Source organism: Bemisia tabaci, chromosome 5, assembly GCF_918797505.1.
Source record: "Bemisia tabaci chromosome 5, PGI_BMITA_v3".
Classification (NCBI taxonomy): Eukaryota; Metazoa; Arthropoda; class Insecta; order Hemiptera; family Aleyrodidae; genus Bemisia; species Bemisia tabaci.
Window position 1 is genome coordinate 38,514 of NC_092797.1, and position 23,963 is coordinate 62,476.

General features: G+C 37.8%; 1 protein-coding gene across 12 annotated transcripts in view; it reads right to left on the reverse strand.

Annotated features, from left to right (window-relative positions):
* The window catches only part of LOC109038658 (tubulin monoglutamylase TTLL4), a 91,684-nt gene that overhangs the window by 27,195 nt on the left and 40,526 nt on the right, over nt 1–23,963 (reverse strand). For all 12 annotated transcript variants that reach the window (XM_019053791.2, XM_019053792.2, XM_072301021.1 and 9 more), the window contains 4 exons: nt 18,555–18,680; nt 17,580–17,708; nt 9,325–9,410; nt 1,800–1,921 (listed from right to left, as the gene is read on the reverse strand). In XM_019053791.2, the coding sequence (XP_018909336.2) occupies nt 1,800–1,921; nt 9,325–9,410; nt 17,580–17,708; nt 18,555–18,680 (463 nt within the window). The remainder of the gene's footprint in view (nt 1–1,799; nt 1,922–9,324; nt 9,411–17,579; nt 17,709–18,554; nt 18,681–23,963) is intronic.

Consider the following 23,963-nt stretch of genomic DNA (forward strand, 5'->3'; position numbering starts at 1 on the left):
TTTCAATTTTATAATAATTCCCCCAAAAAATACAAATGAACTGAATCAACAGTGTATATAACTGTTCAAACGCTCTTAATGCCTAGGCTGCAGCCATTATGGCCGCCACTTTGGCTGTTAGAGAACTTCTAATAGTTTATTTTATTATTTGGACCTAATTTTTGGAATCTACAACCCAAAAAACCTATACAGCGACACATCATTTGACGATATTAGCCTCAACAAACTATTTCACGCCGCAACGGCAGCCGTTTTGGCCGCTATTTTGATTTTTTTGGGCTTTAACGGATCCATGGTAAGTTTTTGACATCATAGGTGAAATCTACGACCCAAAGAACCCTACCAAGGACACCCTACTTTGCATTTTTACATACCTATCGCGGTTTTGACCCAATCGTAGAAATTTTGGCAGCCATCTTAGATATGGGGCATCCCTTTGGGTCGGAGAGTATTTTGGACCTCAAATTCGGACTTTAGGACCAAAATTACATACAAATTGATCCCAATCATGACATCAAAAACAAATTCCATAATTTTCACCCTCCCCCCCAGCCTGAATTTTGGCCGCCATCTTGATTTTGGAGGGTTGGACGCAAAATTGAGCTTGACAACATCGAAATTCTTTTTTTACGCATCGAAATGAAGAGATTAAGACATTTTCCACACTGGGCTTCACTTACCGTTCCACATGAAGCTTTTTTTGAACGTAAGAACCTGGCATTGAAATGAAGAGGTTAAGACATTTTCCACACTTGCTTCACTTACTGTTCCACGGAAAGCTTCTTTTGAACATAAGAACCCGGACTATTTGTAAAAAAAATTCAGGAAAGTCAAACTTCACTAACTCAGAATGCATCTGGACCAAGAGTTTATTTCACCTTAGCAGACTTTCCAAGCTAAGCAGACTTTGTAGTATTTCATTCTGCAATTTCGGATTTTGCTCTAAGAATGCGGCAGAATTACTCCACATCAAGCCTTCACAACTGCTACTGGAATCACAGAATAAGAAGCTTTACCCACTGAAAAGGCCATTGAAGGTAGTAATTCAGTCATTCTTCTAACTTCAAAGCCGAAAGAGCTCATACTGAAACCGACTGACAAAATGAGTCCGAGGCTAATGATTTATGACTTCTCTAGCAGGAGGTTTAAGATAAAAGCCTAGGGTATCCTGACGTCATGGAGTGGAGTAGGTACAACAGAGGCTTCTGTTTATTTGAGGTTGACTTCAGTCAAATCGTCACTGTACTGCAGCGCTGTAACATACTCCTCCTTCATTTTGAGCAACGAAACAAATTTGCGGATGGGTATGGGAATAATGAAGATGAGAGACCAATGAGTAAAGCTCTGAGTTGGCTAAACTTTATATGAGATTTTTTTAAGTTTGGGGCTAAGTTTTACAAGTTAGCAGGTTTTCCAAGTAAGCTGATTCCGAGTTATGCGGACATTTTAGATTTGCTTAAATGGGCGAAAAAACGGGACTGAGCCAGGATTACCAAGTTAGTGGGGTTTACGACTTATGCAGGTTCCGAGTTAGTGAGGTTTGACTGCAGTAATAACTAGTGCCCCATGCGAGATGCGAAACTTCAAAAATTACAGGAGGCAATGGGCAGGCACTTTTCTAACAATAACTCAATACAAATATAATGTAATTACGAACTATTAACTTGTAAAAATTTGAGCATTAATTCTTTCTTCAAAGATTTCGTAGTTGTGCCCAGGCAGAAAAAAAACTCTCTGTGCTTTTAAAGCTTGATTCCTCTCTTTAAACATCTAAACACAATGAGACTTCGTCTACATACCTAAACTTCGATTTTTGTGGTAACGAACTTCCCAAGCATCAAAGAGTTTATTGTAGTACCTAGGAGCCTCAAAGAAGTTGTGGTATTCATAAGTGGTTGGCGTTGGAAACACTTTCTGGAAACTAGAGGCAAAAAAAGAATTAGTCAAAAACGCAGAACATGAGAGAGCAAACCATTTCCCATCCTGAAAAAGATTTACCTTTCCTATGCAAATCCTGATTTGACCATTTCAAGAAATTCAAACGTTACTTCAATCCCTCTGAACAGAAAGAAAGAATATTGCATCAGTGGTGCGACTCTGAGGACACCAAACCATCATTTTCATTTTAACTACCAATATCAGGTGGTCAACAAAATCAATATTGCTGTAGATTGAGAGGTTAAATTATTCAAACTAAATGAACTTGAAATCAATTTACAAGAGACCGAGTTAGAGAGAAGAAAAGAAGGACATGCAAGAAGAATACGTTGAAAGGCTCTTTGATAAATTGATTTTTTGTAAAATGTTTATTATACAGGGTTATCCAAAAGTCCAGGAACCCCCTTATAACTTGTAAACAAAAAATGCTAGAAATTTGAAATTTCAGGAATGTTCCTTGGTCAAAGGGAACTACTTTTTGGCGTACCCAAAATTTTGGGATACGGCCCCCTGAGGGGGAGCGGACCCTAATTTTTTTATAAAATGGGAACCCCTATCTTGTGATACATCATGCAAGAGGGCTTTAAAAAAACCATTTAGCTAAAACCAATAGTCCATATCTCAATTTTTAACAAAATTGTGGCCGAAAATGGCGGAAAATACGTGTTTTGAGGTATCACCGACTAAGATCGGACGAGTTCGAAAAATCATACCCCTTTGGACTTGAGATTTTCTGGATAAGGGGTGGTTTTAGAGGGTAGGTGAATATAGGTTGTTTTGAAGGTTACGACGAGACCAGTTTTTTGAGGTATCACCAACTAAGATCGAACGAGTTCGAAAAAACATACCCCTTTGGACTTGAGATTTTCTGGATAAGGGGTGGTTTTAGAGGGTAAGTGAATAAAGGTTGTTTTAAAGGTCACGACGAGACAAGTTTTTTGAGGTATCGTCGACTAAGATCGGACGAGTTCGAAAAATCATCCCCCTTTGAACTTAAGATTTTCTGGATAAGGGGTGGTTTTAGAGGGTAGGTGAATATAGGATGTTTTGAAGGCCACGATGAGACCAGTTTTTTTAGGTATCACCGACTAAGATCGGATGAGTTCGAAAAATCATCCCCCAGTAACGTTGATTTTACTGAACTAAGGGATGGGCCGATTTTCACCAAAAATGAAACTTGATCTAGACCTCATAGCAGTGAAGAACCATGCTTAGTTTCGTTTTGATCGTATGGATAGTTCTGGAAAAAAACGGTCGCAAAGGTTCGTTAGATCCCAGTTATATACATATAAATATATAAATATATATCGTACTTTTTTTACCACCTACATTTTTCAACTCAGGGCTTCAGCATCGATGCTCTTTGAGCGAAAACCCCCGAAAATTACGAGGTCGTACCGTCTGCAATAGGTAGATATTTCTTTGAAATCTACCTAAAAATAAGTTAGGGCCTGCCGGAGGGCGAGTCAAAAAACATCGACTTTCGAATTTCAAAAACGTATAGGGGGGAAAAGTTGCGCCTAGGCATCAAACTAAAGTGTGCCAAAGCGTTCCTCGAAAAAAAAATTTATTGGGGTGCCTCTTCTGCAGTTTGTGTCAAAAAATCACGTGATTCAAGCTGTTTTTCGCGATTTCATCGCACTATTTAAGCATAATAAAGATTCGCCAGAGCCCTGTTTTTTGGAGTATTAACTCACTACTAGTAGTTATTAAAGGTGTGCTAATTAGTTTTTAGATCAAACTATTTTTTGTGCCCCCACATGCCCTTAAAAATGCAGAAAACGCGATTGCGGCCGAATGCGCCTCGCATTTTTCAACGATCTTATCGATTTTTGTAGGTGACTTGGCAACCACGCAAAAAGTCAATTTTTGGTTTTTAGGAACCATTTATATAGATGATTACGGAAAAATACTAATTTTTCGATTGCGGGCGGTTTTTTTCCCATTTGCGAGCTCACAGTTGGGCCGAATCGCTCGATTTGGCCGAAATCACATCTATTTTCGCTATTTTTTTGCACGACTTGGCAAGCATGTAAAAAATCGGGCTTTCTTTTTATTGTAGAATAAGAGGATATAATAATTATTTTGCTGGGGGACGTTTTTCTACCTCCGCAGGGCCCTCACAAAGCCAGAAAAACACGATTTTTAGCGACTTTTCAGCGATTTTTGACAATGTATTTAAGGGACTTGGCAACCACGCAAAAATTTGACCCTTCAATTTTCAGGGACTCTTTTCATGGCAGAATAAGATCCCGTAAAACGTTTTTTGTTCAGGTCATTCTTTGTACCTCCTCGGGGGCAAGAAAAAAATGACTCTTGGCTCCCATTCATCACAACCTTAAATATTTCAACTCTTTGGTTCACGTACTGAACTTGTATTGCTAATTAAACGTTTATTTATTCAAGACTTCTTACTTTATTATTGTTCATTTTAATTTAAATCAGGCAAAGTAACAAATTTAACCTTTAATCAATTAAATATTCAAATAAAATAATTAAATAAAACTAATAATATCCATAATAATAATAATAATTAATGATATTTAATGATTAATTAATTAAATCAAAAAAATTTAATAAGTAAAAATTTTGTGAACTCTCGTATCAATAACAACTTAAATACTTAAACAAAAGAGTTGAAATATTTAAGGTTTTTGAAGTGATGAATGAAAGCCAAGAGTCATCTTTTTCTTGCCCCCGAGGAGGTACAAAGAATGACCTGAACAAAAAACGTTTTACGGGATCTTAAGAACGCTTTGGCACACTTTAGTTTGATGCCTAGGCGCAACTTTCCCCCCCTATACGTTTTTGAAATTCGAAAGTCGATGTTTTTTGACTTGCCCTAGCTCTGCCTCCCAAAATTTTAGGTACCCCAAAAAGTAGTTCCCTTTGACCAAGGAACATTCCCCAAATTTCAAATCCCTATCATTCATGGTTCCAAAGTTATGAGCTGGGGGAGGGGTCTGGACTTTTGGGTAACCCACCATTTTTAGGTCGCCATTTTCTTAAAAATTGAGATATTGACAATCGGTTTGCGCCAAAAATTTTCTTTATTCAAGCCCTTTAGCATGATACATCACAAGATAGAGGTTCCTATTTGAAAAAAAGGGGGTCAAAAAATAGTTCCCTTTGACCAAGGAAAATTCCCCAGATTTGAAATCTCTAGAATTTACTGTTCAAAAGTTATAAGGGAGGTCCTGGACTTTTGGATAACCCTGTATGATTTGCTTTACAGCAATCTATTTATCTAAGCAAAAAGGAATTGATTTCTAACCGATGGATTTTCAGTGAATTAATTATCAATAGATCAATGGACCAGTACACAAGGTATGAAGTTAAGAATTCTGATACATGTTTCTTGTAGGGACAAAGGAAAAAATGAATGAAATAACGAAAAATAGTTAGGAGATCATAGAAGCGTTCATGTCGGCGAAGAGAACAAGAGACAAGTGAAGGTGTGTAACTAGAGAAACATATATGCAATTCATATAAACAAAATCATAGATTTCTGAACCAGAATTTCACATAGAACATTATTTGCTCGGCAAAACTTACTGAAAACAACTCATGACAAAGATATTAACGTTTTCAATTGACATTGGTTAAGGGAATTTTAGATTCCCCACTCACCGGAAAAACAATTGTCTACTTGAATCTAATTGCACTCTACTACAGTCTTGATTGTGTCGTTCAGAGTGTTGAAAACTTGCAACAGCAGAGCCACAGCACTGAGATTGATGTTTCTATACATTCATACCACAGCGACTGTTACAGTAACGAATAGTGTACAATGTGACTCACATAGACTTTGGTTTTTTCATGAGCGGCAGGTTTGAATATACATTTTAAGAAACATTGGATATCTCAGTCAGGAGTTGATTTTAGTAGTTTTTGCTGCGCGAATTGTGTTCTAAGTGAAACTTTGGTTTAAAAAAAAGGATCAGAATGCTTCAATTCGTACCTTGTCCACTGGTCCATTGTGACAAAACCCTAGCTTCTGATTGGTTAAAAAAATGAGGCTTCTCCAACAACCAGAAGCTTACAAATTCATACGATTTTAGAGTAATGGGTAAGATGTAGTCCCTGTTCCTACAAAAAAGAATAAAAATTGCTCACCAACCTTGCCAGGGTTAAATTGTCTATTGCTCATGAAAATTCATGAAAAAAAAAATATGTCCTTCTGATGCGCCACTCGACAAGGTAAAAAGTTCAGCAATATATTTCTCACCGAAATTTTACATCAAACACATTGGTTACGTCAAATGTTTCCCAATTCAACTCTGAAGCGACTAATTAATATTTTCTATATTTTTCATTTTCACCTTTTTGCACTTAATAGACTCAAGTCTGTGAAAGTGAAATTAGTTGTTAAATTTTTCTGAGTGCTTTGCTGTACGGAAATTTTTTCAACGTTCTGAATTTTTCAAAACAGTTTTTAGCTACTGCCGTGTTAGTCCCACGGTGGGACTAAAAGGTAAGGTGATTTTTTTGGGACTAAAATCTGATTATCTGCTGAACTCTCATTACAATGATTATGACAATAACTAATTTAACCTACGCTATTTTTAGATTCCTTCTTCAGCAAAAAAAAATTAATTCTACTTATTTTTGTGCGAACCATAAGCATTAATTTGTCACATAGAAGTTGATTTTGGATTCTTTTAAGATGTTCACAGCGCTCTGACACAAAATTTTCTACTTGTGTGATAACTATGGAGATCTTAATTTTTAAATTTCAATACAAATGAACTGTTAAAAGAGTTTCCTGTCAATAGGTCAGTTGCGCTGGTCACAGAATCGTGTTTTGATGCTTGGTTCTTGTAATAATAATATCTATCAAAACAGCAACATTGTATGTCCAATATAAACCAAGATGTCACCTTTTGAAAAATTTGCTTTATGACGTCAACCACAACAGTAGTGAAACGCTTGATCTCTCCCCGAATCTTCGCTTTATCCGGCCTCTCTTGTTGAGTTAGCTGCACCCATCACGTAAGTAATGGCATAATTTTCATGGTACTTAAATGCATAGAGTGTAGAAGAACCGTAAGGACCAATTCTGAACGAAATAAAAATCAAGACCTTGAAGTTGCAACGCGATTCGGGTCATTTTAACGAATTTTAAATCGTGAAGCTGGCAACGCTGCAACTCTAAAATGTTCAAATATGCTTTTTCTTATCGAAAACTCTCAGATTGCACATTTTTCGTGAAATTTTGAAGGAAATCACACCTCAAAACCTTCATTTTATCATCAAATTCGATATTTTTGAGTCCGCAACTTGGCAACGCTGCCGCGGGGGCAAAAAATTCTGTATGGGCATGAAAATTTCAGAAAAGTCACATCTTATACCAGGTTAATACATACTAAAAGTTCAGATCGGTCACGGCAGGGATGAGGGAGAAGAGGTTTAATTTGTCGCCCCATGCCCAGTGTGCTATTTTACCCTTAAAAAACCACAAAAATACAATTATTTTTCAAAAATCTCGAACCCTCTATTTCGAAATTGGCCAAAAACCCATGAGGCACTACAACCTACGATTTGAATTTTTGATTTTGAATGGAAATCACACTTCGAAACCTTCATTTTGTCATCAAATTCGATATTTTGCAGTCCGCAACTTGGTAACGCTGCCGCGGGAGCAAAAGAATTTGAATGGGCATGAAAATTTCAGAAAAGTCACATCTTATACCAGGTGAAAACATACTAAAAATTCAGATCGGTCAAGGCAAGGATAAGGGAGAGGGGATTTAATTTGTAGCCCCAAGGCCAATTTTGCTATTTTACCCCTAAAAAACCACAAAAATGCGACTATTTTTTGAGGAGCTCCGACAACCTATTACGAAATTGCCCAAAAACCCATTAGGGAGTACCCCACTACAACCTCCAACTTAATTTTTGATGTACATTCAAGTCGCATTAAAAGTGAGTTCAAGCGCACCGTGCCTTGCTTTCATCAATCAGTGAGACACGCATTTGGTTATTCAACGTGAAACTCGGATAAAAGTAAGGTGGTACAAACCAAGGGTGTCTCTGCTGCGGAGGATGACATCAAAAACCAAATTTTTTAAAGCGCCATATCTCGGTGAATATTGAACATAGAAAGTTACTACTTGGACAGATCTATTTTTTTTTTCAGCAATTTCACAAAAATTAGGCATCGAAACACGATTTCGTGACCAGCGCAACTGACCTCATCTGAAGAAGCATGAGAAACAAAAAAGATATCTAATTGGTGGCTTTTTACTTGAGATGAAATAAAAATCTTATATATTTAATATACTAAGGCTTTATTTGTCCTCCTTCAGTTTGTGCTAATTCGATCTCGGAAACTACTGGACCGATTTTCCTCGGATTTGTTTTAAATGAAAGCTCTTAGGCTGTAGATGTGCCAACATCCCTTGGTTTTTCGATTTGCAAGACAGATGTTGCGAAATTTACCTCGATTGATGACGAAATATCTGCGTTTTTGTCGCTGGACAGTTTGTGCTAATTCGATCTCGGAAACTACTCAACCAATTTTCCTCGGATTTGTTTTAAGTGAAAGCTCTTAGGCTGTAGATGTGCCAACATCCCTTGGTTTTTCGATTTGCAAGACCGATGTTGCAAAATTTACCTCGATTTGATAACGAAATATTTGCATCTTGGCCGCTGGACGAGTCATATGGTTGGGGGATCCCCCACCCTCTGATTTTTCGTTTCCCTCTCCACGTAAACCCATCCCTACTTGCCGATAACACGTGTCACCCTTCTACTCTGGCACAGGTCCTGTGGCAGTATACCTCCTTTCCTTATGTCGCCTGACTCGGAACACCTGCTACGTATTTCCTCCGTCGCATTGCTCATAATCAGTTCTCGGTTTGTCCAGGTTTCTTATTACTGCGTCTAGAGTTTTGCTTTCTTGATTTTGTCTTTAGTTTTTTTTTACATGAAAATTACTCAATTTTGATGTGTATTTTTCAGAAGATAATTTTCCTTTTTGGGGCAGCACAGGTTTTATTAATAATTAACTTTTGTCAGCAGCTCATGTGTTCTTCCAAGAGAATCGGCAATTAATCTTCACCCTTTCGCACCGTTAAGTTTTCACAAAGTGTTTTGATTTTTTTTTTTCCGGGAGTGTTTTTTAGTTTTCAAGGATGTTTCTTTTTTTAGAAGTAGTTGGTTATCATTACTAGTTTCTTATTCTTTGTTTTTGAATTTATTAATTTGCCTCCAGTAAGTCCACTAAATATTCGTAGTAGCAATATTTGACTCGCGAAGCGAGCCGACATCACTCGCGGAGCCAGTGACTGGGGGTCCTGGGGGCGAAGCCACCGGCTAGCAGCGCAAACGAGCGTAGCGAGCTGAAGCAGCTAGTTTCAGTTGAGGATTAAAATGTCTACTTACGATCCAAGCTGAGTTAGTTCATCTTCATACAGAACAAGATGGCGTACATCATCTGGTGTCAAATCCTCCAGAATTGAATCCAAATACTGACAGAGAGAAGAGAAAATGAGATTATGTTTAAATATTACTTCTAAAAATAAAACAAAGGCAGATCAAATCACAGAAAAAATTGTTTTCATTTTGATTCAGATGAGGTGATTGAAGGGGGAAATCAAAATGTTAACTAAGATTTTACTCCTGTGTACTTTCCTTGTAGCAAAATCAACATTAAGACTGCCAAACTGTGCATCTCGGTTAGCAAAATTGCAGACTTCCTCTCATTTTTCATTTTTAAATGGAATATTTCTCAACGGAAATTTAACTTCTTAACCGCAAAAATTTTGGTCCCAAATCGAAAAAATTCCGAAATAAACAGGATTTTCCCAAGAAATTCTGTGAGAGTTTCTCAACATATGGGAGAGCGCACACACATATGGAGAAGCGCGCCTCTCGAAAAAAACTTTCTAATTGATGCCACGTCAAATGCACTAATGAAAAGGAGGGTAAACATGGACACTATGTATCACAGGGATTCTACATTTTTCATTCCATATTATTACCAAATCAGAGGTTTTCCACGCACTGCCATTGACAATCATGTGCAAACACTTCACATGGTAGAAAAACACTCACAGCTGGTCTTAACGAGTTTAAATGTTTTGACGAGTCACAAGCAAAAACTCTTCAGGTTCTTGAAGTAGAGTGTCTACTGAGTCATTTAAGCCAAAAAGAAAAAAATTCTGTCGAGCTCCTGGAAAATAAAGTCGATTTAAAGGTATTTTTGGGCTAAAATAGCCAAATTACCCATAGCAAGGCCCGTCATACGAGGTCTGTTAGATTAGAAACCGGATTTTGGTCATAACTAGCCCACAATGCGTCCAAATTACGTTTTCTTGAGCTTTTCTGATAGCTGAAAATATATTTAAGAACGCTACGTTCACAAATTTGAAAAATCCTAATTAGCTTCGTTGGTATGTGGCTTGAAGTAAGGCAACCTCAAGGGTGTTTTGCGATTTTTATGTTTGACCGAACTTGTCTCTCTTTTTTCGGTCTTGCACTACATTTTTCAACCCACAAGGACGATTGGAGTTTCGTCTCCATATCGTAACCGTACACTGAAGTATTGTCACCGAAAATTATCCTATCCAAAAATGTAGGATCATTGTTAGAACGTTCAAGCAGCTAAAGGGAAATTAACATTTGGTTGGATTTTCGTTCAACGGACAACAATCAAGGGGCAAGTGTACCTGAAACTCGATGCATGTCTACATATTCTATCAAAATTGTATGTACAGAGCCTATAGAAATATTACTCTGTTCAACAAGCTCGAAACGACCATTTTCAAGCACTTTTGCCCGCACTTCTTCCACGTGACAAATGTCAGTTGCCGTTGAGGGTCGATTCCCATGCTCCTCATCTTTGACGAACTCCTGACCAGTTTTAAATAGTTTAACGCATTCAAAACAGTGGGAACATCTCATACAATGATCATGGTAAACTTTACTTAGCATATACAAAAAGTTTCGATACAAGGTATACCGAGTTTAAAACAAAATTTAATGTTTAATCTTTGCTCAATCAGTGATCGCATGATGAAAATCGCAAAACGCACCTGACTTACTGGTATTCAAGATGACACAGAATAAACACTAATCAAAATAAACAAAATCTGTGAACGTAGCGTTCTTTAGTATATTTTCAGCTATCAGAAAAGCTCAAGAAAACCTAATTCGGACGCATTGTGGGCTAGTTGTGACCAAAATCCGGTTTCTAATCTAACAGACCTCGTATTATTTAAAAAATTGTTTTCTTCCTGGGTATAATGCCCAAGTTTCTTAAACATGCATATTTTAAGCCTCCGATTACTTAAAATACCAATTTTGACCATGTGGTAAATTTTGGGGGCCTAAAATGAGCCCTCAGAGCCAAAAATTGCGTACATTTTCGAAAACTTCGGATTTTCAGGGTTTTTTTTTTTTTTTTTTTAACGTTGTTTTTTCTACAGTCGTCAATTAGTAATTCTGAAGGGCATTTTCGATTACATAATAGACATTTTGACTGTTCAGGTGAAGGGGAGGGGGGGCATCAGGCTTTGCTTTGCCATTCTCACAGTTTTTGAAAACGCTTGAAAGTTCCCTATTACATTGGAAGTTCAAAATATCCCTTTTTAATTCATTAATTACTGCTTCTGATATTATGAAATATGCAGCAGGAGTTACTGCCCCCCCCCCTTCCTCCTCACTACGAGATGCATGGAAACCTTGATCTTACTGCGCGCGCTACGAAAACGCTTGAGAGTTCCCTAATACATTGGAAGTCCAAAATATCCCTTTTTAATTCATAAATTACTGCTTCTGATATTAAGAAATATGCAGCAGGAGTTACTGCCCCCCCCCCCTCCTCCTCACTACAAGATGCATGGAAACCTTGATCTTACTGCGCGCGCTACCGGATCCTTGCTTTTCGCGTGATGGCAGTCCGTTGTATAGTAGATCCAGGCATTTGCAGGATAAACTTGTAGCATAAACATGTCCATTTATATGTAATGCTAAAGACCGCCAAATGTTTTATTGCAAATGCCCGGATCTACTATACAACGGACTGCCATCACGCGAAAAGCAAGGATCTGGTAGCGCGCGCAGTAAGATCAAGGTTTCCATGCATCTCGTAGTGAGGAGGAAGGGGGGGGGGCAGTAACTCCTGCTGCATATTTCATAATATCAGAAGCAGTAATTAATGAATTAAAAAGGGATATTTTGAACTTCCAAATGTAATAGGGAACTTTCAAGCGTTTTCAAAAACTGTGAGAATGGCAAAGCAAAGCCTGATGCCCCCCCTCCCCGTCACCTGAACAGTCAAAATGTCAATTATGTAATCCAAAATGCCCTTCAGAATTACTCATTGACGACTGTAGAAAAAACAACGTTAAAAAAAAAAAAAAACCCTGAAAATCCGAAGTTTTCGAAAATGTACGCAATTTTTGGCTCTGAGGGCTCATTTTAGGCCCCCAAAATTTACCACATGGTCAAAATTGGTATTTTAAGTAATCGGAGGCTTAAAATATGCATGTTTAAGAAACTTGGGCATTATACCCAGGAAGAAAACAATTTTTTAAATAATATGACGGGCCTTGCTATGGGTAATTTGGCTATTTTAGCCCAAAAATACCTTTAAATCGACTTTATTTTCCAGGAGCTCGACAGAATTTTTTTCTTTTTGGCTTATATGACTCAGTAAACACTCTACTTCAAGAACCTGAAGAGTTTTTGCTTGTGACTTGTCAAAAAATTTAAACTCGTTAAGACCAGCTGTGCACTTGGAGCACTTCCCGAATTTAGGGCAATTTTTTTCATCAAATATTTCTTCAACTTTTCCAATTAAATTTACTCTAATTGCATTTGATTGCGTAGAGGGCTTACTATTCGATAACATCGCACATATCCTTTTAATTCGTCAAAAACTAGTAGTTTCCAGGTACCTCCGGAGGGTGAGAATTTTCTGTTTTGACCAATTCATTTCTCCCGCTTATCATAAAGTGATTCCTCGCGAAAAAAAAATCGATCCCAAGAAATCAGGTATTAACTGTCACAACAAGCATCAGGCAGCGTCAGATAGACACAATCATCGCAGAGAGGCGCGGGCCGCACAGTTGTCGCACAGAACTCAACATTTGAGCAGAAACCGCTTGTACCAGAAACCCGCTTATGACGTAACATTTGGCTGATCCCAATGCCTTCCGTTAGATGCGGTTTCCACTGTAGCTGCGCCACAGTTATTCTTAGGAAGTAAAGGCGTACTTTTGCTATTTCAATGAGCCAAATTGCTGAAAGAGATCCATGTTTGTGATATTCCTCCCTCAGCTGAGACTGATATCTCATTCGAATGCGTTTTAAAGAAAGGGTTGATCCCTGTAAGTGATACATCTCCTTATATTTTTTAATGTATCTACAAATGATGGCATGCTCCTGTCACAAGATCTTTATGATACCTATTGAGAGTCTTCAAAATAGGTATTAAATACCAAACGACTGTAAAAAAACAGCCTCTATGTTGCGGGTGACATGCAGCTTTAACAGCGCTTAAAACAGACAGCGTTATGGTCATTTTGGAAAAATTTAGGTCAATGTCTGTTGTCATTGCCTAGATGTTCAACCTTTTGAGGCCTCTATTTTGCTTTTTTCATTATTGTTGTTTTTTTCTCAATAGCTACGACTCTTAAAAAATAAATAGGAATTTTAATTCTTACGTAGTAGGCTGCAACAGACTCTGCAAATTTTGTTATTGGTAAGAATGTTTCTGGGATAGCCTTTGCAGAATAAATGAATTAAATATTTTTAACATACATTCCATATTTACCAAAGCACTACATAGTCAAATTACAGTCAACACAAAGACTGATTTCTACAGACTATTCAAGAGATGTAATGCAAACAGGTCTTCTTCAATAATCTTTTAAATCTTTTAAATAGAGTCAAATTCACTAATTTCCTTCTTCTTTACTAGTGCTTGAACTGTTTCACATTTTTGCTTCTCTTTTGTTTCCCTTGAGTATTTTTTAACAATCTCATCATTCAATTTTGTCTTTTAAAATTGCAATCAAAAAGAAAAGTAACAAAAAAATGGATTATTAGATCCTAGGGATTTGAAATAAATTTTACCCGGCAGTCAATTTTAGAAATTTTCAGGATTTAAGCCCCCTTTTTTTCTTGTGAAAAATAAATGATAACACCATAGTAAGGAAACTTCAAAAATTAAAACTACTTGTAAAAAAATTGTGAGATTAATCTTTCGGAGAGCCTTAAGTTATGGAAAACATCCTACTTGGCGGCAGATGACATTGATAAGGTGACAGTAAAATTGAATCGCATATGCAAACGATGTCCATTTTTTGGATTTTGACTCTTTTGGCTCGACGTCGTCTTCAAGGGTAGGTGCATCTGTGTGTAGATGGATTTGACCTGTATTTGGGTTTTCTGCCTCCATTCAGGGGGCCGAATCTCAAAATTACGCGAAAACGTCCGATGTCCATTCATAGTCCAGTCATTTGGGATTTTTATGCGCTTTTGGGAGTAGAACTTTTATTTTCACCCGATTTCTCAGCTATAGAGGGTCCTAAACGAGAGCCCAGATTTACCCCCTCGACAAATTATGTACACCCCTCTAGAAACCCCTTCCAAAATCGAAAATACTGTCAAAAATTGGTTACACAGGGTGTCCCAGAGCATCCGTACCAGGCCTTTTTCTCGATTAGTTTAGGTCGGACGAAGTCGACAACCGCAGGGTTGAATAAGGAATCATTCCCAAGGATTCCGAATTTCATGGACTCGAAACCCCCCCTCCCCCCCAGCTCCCCTTTCACGATTCTAAAAGTCGGGGATCTCGATCGAATTTCGATTCGGTTTCATTAGAATTGAAAAGTACGAAAAATTTCACGTGTAATTGACCCCTAAAAATTCAAAATAGACCACTTTATGCCCAAAAATGATCCCTTAAAGAGGAAGATCCCCTAATGATACCCATGTACACACCTTATTATCACGCTTTATTTAGGGGCAAATAAACTAAGCATACTAGGTAAAAAGGTCCATGCGAAAGGAAAGAGGGTTATATAAGCAGTAGATACGACCCAGAGCAATGGTTTTTGTTACTTGGATGAGCAAGTGAGTGGAGTGGTTGCGTGAGCTGCACCACCCTGGAAAATGATTTTGGAGACTGTATCTTTGGCAACGCTCGGATGCCGTCTCGTTACTCTCTAAGGACAAGCTTGTTAAACGACATTGTAGTGTTTTGAAACTACTTTCATTTGGAAGGATGTACTTATCTTAAAGAATTTCTGAAAAACAGTTCCAGGCACATAACCATTAAGAAGCGAAATTTTGAAAATTTTGGGTTTTCTTTGAGAACCTTGCAATGAGTGCAATTTTCATAAGAAAAATTTCAGATCAGATTAAAAATGGCCGCAATTTTAACTGCTTTCAAGTAAGATCCACATGCCTAGTTAGAAGCAGCGGTTTTTGCAATACTAGCCGATACGAAAAACAAGGGAATACAACCAATTTTTGACAGTTTTTTCTATTTTGGAAGGGGTTTTTGGAATGGTTCCCAAAATTTTCTAGAGGGCAAATTTGGGCTCTCGTTTAGGACCCTCTATAAATGAAAAAGTAGGTGAGAAAAAAAGTTCTGCTCTCAAAACGTGCAATATTACCTGAACAGCAAGAGGAAATAACAGATTTTTTACTGTTTTTTCGACTTGGGGGGTTTTCACTTTTCAGAGGGTTCCCATGAATTGAGGACACCGCACCAAGAACAGCCTATAGGCGTATAGGTTGTTATTACGCCCATCTGCTTTTCGGATTCTACGTACCCTGGACTATGCTGTGGTAGCGATAGAATGTAGAGAGGTAACGGCTCGAGGTCGAAAAACCTTTTTTTCCGAGTTACGTCAGGCCTCTGGATCGATGGGTGCAAGAACGACCTATAAATGGGCCTATACACTTAAGGGCCTATAAGGTGCTAGTTACCCCTTTCTTTACTCACTATCTATATTCTTTCATTTTGCGTTAATCATACGTGTTTAAAATGATTTATACTTCATATTGCCACCAAAATGACTGTTGGGCGTAATAATGGCCTATAAACCGCTTTTTTAAATTAAATATATTAGAGTGTAAACCCAAAATGTATCGCAAAATCTACCCGGCATCCTTCAATAGAAGGGTTAGGTCACCCAAAAACACCAAAACAGGGTACCTGCATAGAAAAGTCTGCGCACTACATCGAAAACAAAACTTTAAATGCGTTTTTCTCAAAACGCGGTTTCCAGTTATAGGCTGTTCTTGGTGCGGTGTCCTCAATTGTCGAAGGGGCAAATTCGGATTCTTGATCAGGATCCTCTGAAGATAAGAAATCAGATGAGAAAAAAGTTCTGATCTCAAATCGTGTGGTAGTAGCAGAACAACAAAAGAAAATAACTAGTTTTTTACTACTTTATCGATTTGGGGGGTTTTCGGGAGGTTCTCATGATTTGTCGAGGGGGCAAAGGACCCTGCACACCTCTTATGGGAAGCTGCACCAAGACCGATTGCCTTATGACTTATGTCATTCGATTCTCCTCAAGATGCTGATCAAAAGTTATAATTGCGCCAACTTTCTACGATGCACCGTTTTCACAAAAAGTCAAAGAGAAGATTCAATTATTCGGCGAATATGAATAAAAAAAAATAAAGCATTTGAGGACAGGCCCGATGAAAATAAGGAAAAAACGTAGCGCGTGTCCGTCTTCTCATCTGTACCTGCCGACTCAGGGGCTATCTCCCTCCCGCACTCGCCCGGTAGACGTTCAGACTTTCCTGTTCTTATGCTCCTCAAGAATCAGATTTGGATGGTCGAGGAAAACGGCTTGTGGAATCCGAGATAAGACTGCCGCTCGGTGCGGTTAATTGCCATGATTTCCTTGTTGACACACAGCCGCTTGTCAATCGAGCACTGAAATGAGGAATCTCTCTGGCTTTTTGTCACCGAATAATTGAATCTCCTCTTTGATTTTTTGTAAAAACGGTGCATCAGAGAATGTTGGCGCAATAATAACTTTTGATCAGCATCTTGAGGAGAATCGAATGACATAAGACATAAGGCAATCGGTCATGGTGCAGCTTCCCATGAGAGGTGTGCAGGGTCCTTGGGATTCTCATTGAGTATCGTTTAAAGATTAATAATTTCACTTTAATCTATAGAATTTCTCGATTTCATGTATTCTGAGGAATCCTGAACACATTTCTTGAGGGGCGAACTCAAATTATGCTAAAACGTCCGATGTCCATTGTTTTTCTTCTTCCGCCCTCACGTAACATTCATTGAAGCCTCGAAGAAAAAAGAAATATTTTTTTCTGTGTCATTGGAAGTCTGACACAATGTTTAATGCTAATATATGGGTTTTTGAGGGGTTGAAAATAATGATTTGGGGCAGATTTTTGCAACTTATGAGAAAACATCCGATGTCCAGTGCCTTTTTTTTTTAAAATTACTCAGCACTAGGTGGGAGTTGGGATGGGAACAGTTGTGTGCCTTTTCGACAACCCTTTACTAAGATACACATGCCTTCACTTTCTTCAAAATGCCGCTTCTAAAGGCTTCCACAATATTTTGCGGGTTACCAGAAGCTGATTTTTTGGACATCAGACATTTTCACATACGTCGATTCAATTATCCTCCTTACATCTTCTCTGCTTTCCATTTGGGTGAAAGCCATCTGCTTTTCTCGTTCAGCATTTGAGATCAGGGTAGTGAACAATCTTTTGTCGTGGCATAAACTGGACTTTATTCCTAAGGCCTTTTTCACTTCAGCCTGTCAACAAAAGAAAAAATGACAATAAAAAAATTGTTGGTCAATTTATTCCATCAGTATTGATATTTGAGCAATGGTCTGAATAGCTCCTCTTTCTGCACAGTGGAGGGGTCACTTAGCAACAAAAGAGAAGGGTCCAGCTTCAATATAAAATTATATAGGAACATAGGTTGCCCCAAAAAAATGGAGACTGAAGCTGTGACTTTTGAACCAAGAAAGTTAGAGAATTGTTGTTGATTTCATTTCAAATAGTTGGCGGGGTACCCAAAAAAATCCTGCACTTTTTGATTGACAATTAGGTTTACTATACGAGTATTTCCTAAACAATTTGCTAAGTTATGAAGGTTTGAAAAAAAAATTGTCTTACCTCTACCATTTCTTGCAATGGTTTTTCCCTAGAGCAATATCTTCTATTACCATATTTTGAAATCTTACGGAATGAAGTAACTTGGCAACATTAAATACGACTTGGTAACACTAACCCTAATTAGGCTGTGTTGTCTGATTGTAGGCAGGACCATAGCAAACATAGTGTTTGCAAAATCAAATAACGCTTTACCTATTAGACATTGCAACCATTAATTTGTATCCCTCCAAAAGTTTCTTGAACGATAATAGGTAATATATTTGAAAAATTCATTTGGGCCACAGAAATTCTGGCTAGCACCTAAAAATTAGGCTTGCCAGCCAAAATAGCTTCTAAAATTTTACCCTGAACTAAGGGCTGTGTTAAGCTTGAGTGTTCAATTTTTTATTCTGTGTAAGGGTCTATTTTTGACATATTTATCCAAAATCATTTTGGTAAATACAGAATTCTACAACTGACGAGGCAGAAACTACACTTACCAGAGAGGTTCCGGAAAGTTTAGGTGGTATTTGAAAACCGACAATGTTCATTAAGTCTTTGACAAGAGGGCCTTTGACAGCTAAGTCGAGCGGCGAGGAAGAATGTAAAGACGGTGAGATATTCACCTGGGAATCAAAGAGTAATGCAAAGGTTAGGCTCTTTTATTTTATCTCAACATCAAATAAAATAAAAGAAAAGTCAATAAAAGCCACAGAATGAAAAAAAGTCCAAAGCTGATTATTACAAAAATTATAAATAACTGTTTTCCTTGAATGGCAGCTGGACGAGTATTGGGCTGTTCTGCATGGATTCAGTGCAACTGTTCAGTATTATCACTATTACCGTACTATTGTCAAAAGCAAGACTACTGTAAATCTCATCTAGATTTTGCTATTGCTTTTTTAAAGGAAATACTCGGTTACAAAAAAACCAGGTGACCCTGATGCTTCACTTTCTCCAGATTTGGTTACTACTGAATGGTGCAATTGAGTAATCCTGAAAATATAGAGGATGTGTGTTTGCTGGTTTCCTTGTGATGGAACATAGTGTCACAGAATGTTCGATTCCGATCGAACAGACTTAGGGCAATTTTAGGAAATTTTATAACACACACTTTTTATCCCCCCCCCCCCCCCCTACACTCATTGAGGTCTTCTCATTTTTTCGATATTATTTAACCACCCATTCCTTTCATACTGGGTGTCCGTAAAGTAACTGAAAAGTGTGTATAATTTTTGAACAAAAAAAAGATAGAAGGCCGCGGTTTGTGGCATTCTTCATCGTTCAAAAAGGGAAATTTTTCGATGGGGGTTTTTTCCTTGGTGGACCCCCCTGGGGGGCCCCAGGGGGACAACTTTTAAAATTCAAATGGCAACCCCCATTTTTTTAGACATGGTTAGAAAGAACTTGAAAAGACAATAAGAATGGCGGAAAAAAAATTAAAATCGGTTCACTCACTCAAAAGTTATAGCCGGTCAAAATTTTAAATTGACCACTTTTCAAAAAATCGCCGTTGAGCTCAAAATTATCAAAAAAACAAAAACAAACCAGGATTGAAAAGTTTGAAAAGTGCCTTTTAGGAAAAGGAAAAACAACTGACGTTGTCACAAGTTCAGATGGCATTGTTTCAAAATAAAATTTCGGAAAATTCAACGTGGCGGCAAATTTGAGGAAATGCGAAAAATGAAAATTCCAGAAACTGTTATCTTTCAAATACCCTCTAGTTTAAGGAAATCAAAGGTATCAACTTTAATTCCTTTAGTTGGCCAAGAAAGAGCAATAATTTGCTGACTTTAAAGTTATCAAGCGGGGCGCCTTAAATCGTTGGAGTATGCAACATCACAGGATTAAGTGTGCTGTCAAAAAATGAAGCCGATGTGAAAAAGCGCTCCTCCTTTGGGATGCCTCAAAAATTTTCAAGGTTTCAAGGTCGGACAAATGTACCCAACATGATTAGAACCATCAATTATAATGAACTTTCACAAGCAGAATCGATTTATAACGATGACGAGTCAATATATCGATCTGATATACATAATTTTAGTGATTTTTCACGGAAAATCGATGGGTTTTTTTTTTAATTGAAATTGGAGAAATCTACCAGAAATGACTGTAGCACATCCATTCAGTCGTGATCATTCTCGTGAAATCAATTTTTGAGGTCGACTAGTTGATATATCGATCGGTCATATTGACTTATTGCGATGTTTATGGAAAATTGATGATTTTGATCGGGAATGAAATTGGTTAGTCTCAATTCGAGGATGAAGATGTGTAGCTAGCATAGCTGGAACACACCAATTTCCTAACCGATCTTATCCTAACCGATTTTTTGCGATTTTTTATGGAAAACCGATGGTTTCTTGAAATTGAGATCATTTTGATTTTAATCAATGCAGGAAAGAAGGAACGCACCCTACACGACTAGATTTATTTCTCATTTTGCAGAACTAAATCTGTTGAGAGTGTGAATATGAGTAAATGAATAACAACACTTAGAATAATTTAAGAAGGACAAACACATACCTTTTCACGTAGCAGTATGAGAATTTCGCAGACTAGCATATTTTAGGCAAGATTGAACTGTCCCTCGAATTGGTCGAATATGACCGATCAATAGATCGACTCGGCGACGTTAAAAATCGAGTCTACGTGTAAGAGGACGTAAGAATTGATGTGTTCCAATCATGTCAGCTGCATCTCTCCACCCTCGGATTGAGAGTAAACAATTTCATTCCTGATCAAAATCATCGATTTGCCATAAACATCGCAATAAGTCAATATGACCAATCGATATATCAACTAGTCGACCTCAAAAAATTGATTTCACGAGAATGATCACAACTGAATGGATGTGCTACAGTCATGTCTGGTAGATTTCTCCAATTTCAATTTAAAAAAAAAAAAACCCATCAATTTTCCGTAAAAAATCACTAAAATTATGTATATCAGATCGATATATTGACTTGTCATCGTTATAAATCGATTCTGCTTGTGAAAGTACATAAGAATTGATGCTTCTAATCATGTTGGGTACATTTCTCCGACCTCGGATGGAGAAAAACCGATTTCAAACCCGATAAACCATCGGTTTTTCCGCAAAAATTTGATACAACCAATCGAGTTATCGACTCGTCTACACTTAAAATCGATTCTACGCGTAAAAATAGTAAGAATCTATTTGTTCCGATCTTGTTGGGTACATTTCTCCGATCTCGGATGGGGAAAAACCGATTTTAATCCCAAAAAATCATTGATTTTCTACAAATAATCACAAAAATTCGATACAACCAATCGAAAAATCGACTCGTCATCGTTAGAAATCAATTCAACGTGTCAACATACGAAGGATTCCGTGTGCTACAGTCATATCAGATGCATTTGTTCAATCACGAATCGAAAATAAACAATTTCCATCCCGAAAAATCATCGATTTTCCATAAAAGATCACTAAAAATCGATTTAACTGATCAGTGTATCGATTCGGCAACATTATAAACCGATTCTTCGTGTAAAAGTATGTAGGAATTGATGTGCTTGACTTGTGAAAACAACGATAAGAACCCCGTAGTCACATCAATTCAACAAGAAAACAGCATAAACTAAGGCCGGATTATGACCCCTTCCCCCCCCCCCCGGTAACTCGAAAACGGTTCCTATACTCATCTTGAAATATTTTCCTGAGTTTTCTGTTATTATAAGCTTCCATTTAAACCTTGGTCCGATGGTCGAATCGAATACCGAAAAAGGGGCGAAATTTTGAGAGGCTCTTTCATTGTTTCCAAGTGGCCTCCAACCTTCAATAGTACTCGAATTTGCTATTCTGAGAGGAGCGTGCATCAATTTTCCACTCTTTTGTTTTCGAGACGCAAAGCGCGAAAAACAGCGACCTATCACATTGTGCGCCCAGGGTAACTCATTTATTATTCCACCTTTTGCACACCGCAGCCCGCCTCCCAGATTTGCACGTCTTGAAAGGTGTCCTTTACCTTCACTTAGATTGAAAGTGCCCTTCCAAACTATTGAATCACTCACCTTGAACACCCCTTTCATATTCCTAGCCTTTCCTTTATAGTTCCTTTATAGTTGCAAACAAGCCGAAAATGGCCGACGTTTGGGAAAGTTGTTTGGCTCATGACGTCATCCGAAGCTCATCATCGACCATGTAGGTAAGTCAACAGCCGAAAATAGGGTGATGACTGTTGCTCGCTAATAATTGTCCACAAGGAATTGTTGAAACCCCGAAAGTAAAAGCTTCCACCTGTCGCTAGGAGGCCAGTGGAGGGTCTCTTGTCTCTGCTGGCAAAGTACGCAACTACTGTTTTCTATTGTTTTCCAGTGACTAGCGGCGGGTATGTTGCTGCCGGACCACCTCCACGTAGGCAATTTTTTATACATCGTCCGTCCGTAACTCTCGCTTAGCCAATCAGCGCAGTGGTATGGGAATCCCGCTCGTCGCGCACTCTCGCGCAACTGCTTGCTCGCGGCTCAACTTCAGTTTCAACTCTTCCCTATCCAGTCGGGCCTCTAACCTTCTATACTCTCTGCGTTTTTATTGATACACGGGGATACGAGCAGCAAGGAGATGGCGCTCTCGGCGGGCGGGTGGTGAACTATTTCCAGCAGGGAGATTTGCCCGCCAAATTTAAAATTTGGGCGATGCTAAGCGAAAACTGTTTAGTTTTAAGACTATTTAAACATCGAATAGTCATTCTACCCATTCAAGTAGATTTTTGATGGCTTTTGACCGAGCTTAAGGAAAGATTATAATATATAATCGTATCTGAAGTATGATGTCAATGAATCTAATGGATCCTAATGAATCGTAGAAAAGCTAGGATTTTTACTGATCGCCGTCTTTGATAGGAGGCATCATTAATCAATTACATATTTAATTGAAGATGCCTCATAATATCGACAAGTCGAGTCCGAATATATGAATTCATCACTTATCACAAAGATTTTTACAATAAAGTTCAGTGGTTTGAATAAAAATTTCATAACTATTATCCTGCTATCAAAATTCCAATCAAACTTTATGATTTCGTGAAATTGGCGGTATTTTTCTAAATATTCCAGTAAAAGTGTCGCCCCCCCCCCCCACATGCCGGCGCGAAGCGCCGGTATTTTCTTTTATGGTCAATTCTTCAATTTTGTTTTCCTTCTTTATTTATGTTCAAACAAAAGGAGAAAGGGAGAATTCAAACGCCGATACAAACGAGCTACGTTGTTTTAGTTAAGTTCTTAATTTTTTTCATTGGATTGGAACCTCTGCTTAGCTTACCTGATCATAAAAAGAGCATCATATTGTCCGCTAAATTTGCGTTAATTCTCGGCATTTTGGAACCGTCAATTTTATTCGACGATCTTTTTCACCACATTGTCAGTGAAAAATTCTATAAATTCTTTTTTAAACAAGTTCTTACGTTAAATTTTGAAGTTTAGATTTCATAAGTAAGTAAACCAAGTAATTTGAAAAGCTAGCCTCGTAATGAAAACAATTATTTGTTGAATGCGGAATAGTCCCCTCAAGATAGAAAGTGAAAAAAAAAGGAGAAAAACAAATGTTGCAAGGGGAAAGAAAGGATTTTATTTTTTACTAAAATCAGGAAACTACTAACCACTAACATAATTTTTTTCGCGCAGAACTTACTTTCTTCTTTTAAGGCTAACTTTCAATTTAACATGCCCCTTATTCAAATAAGAAACATACAAATAAAACAGAAAAATATGAAGCTCCAGCTTCAGTTGCAATTACTTTCGCGTTGTCTTTCCTTTTTAATTATTATTTCAATTTTTAAAATAGCTATACACCTTAAAAACACGGACGGTTAATGATCTTGGTTATAGGTGAAATGATTCCTGCAAAAATAAACCTTACAGAAACGGAAGAGGAAACCAATTAGACA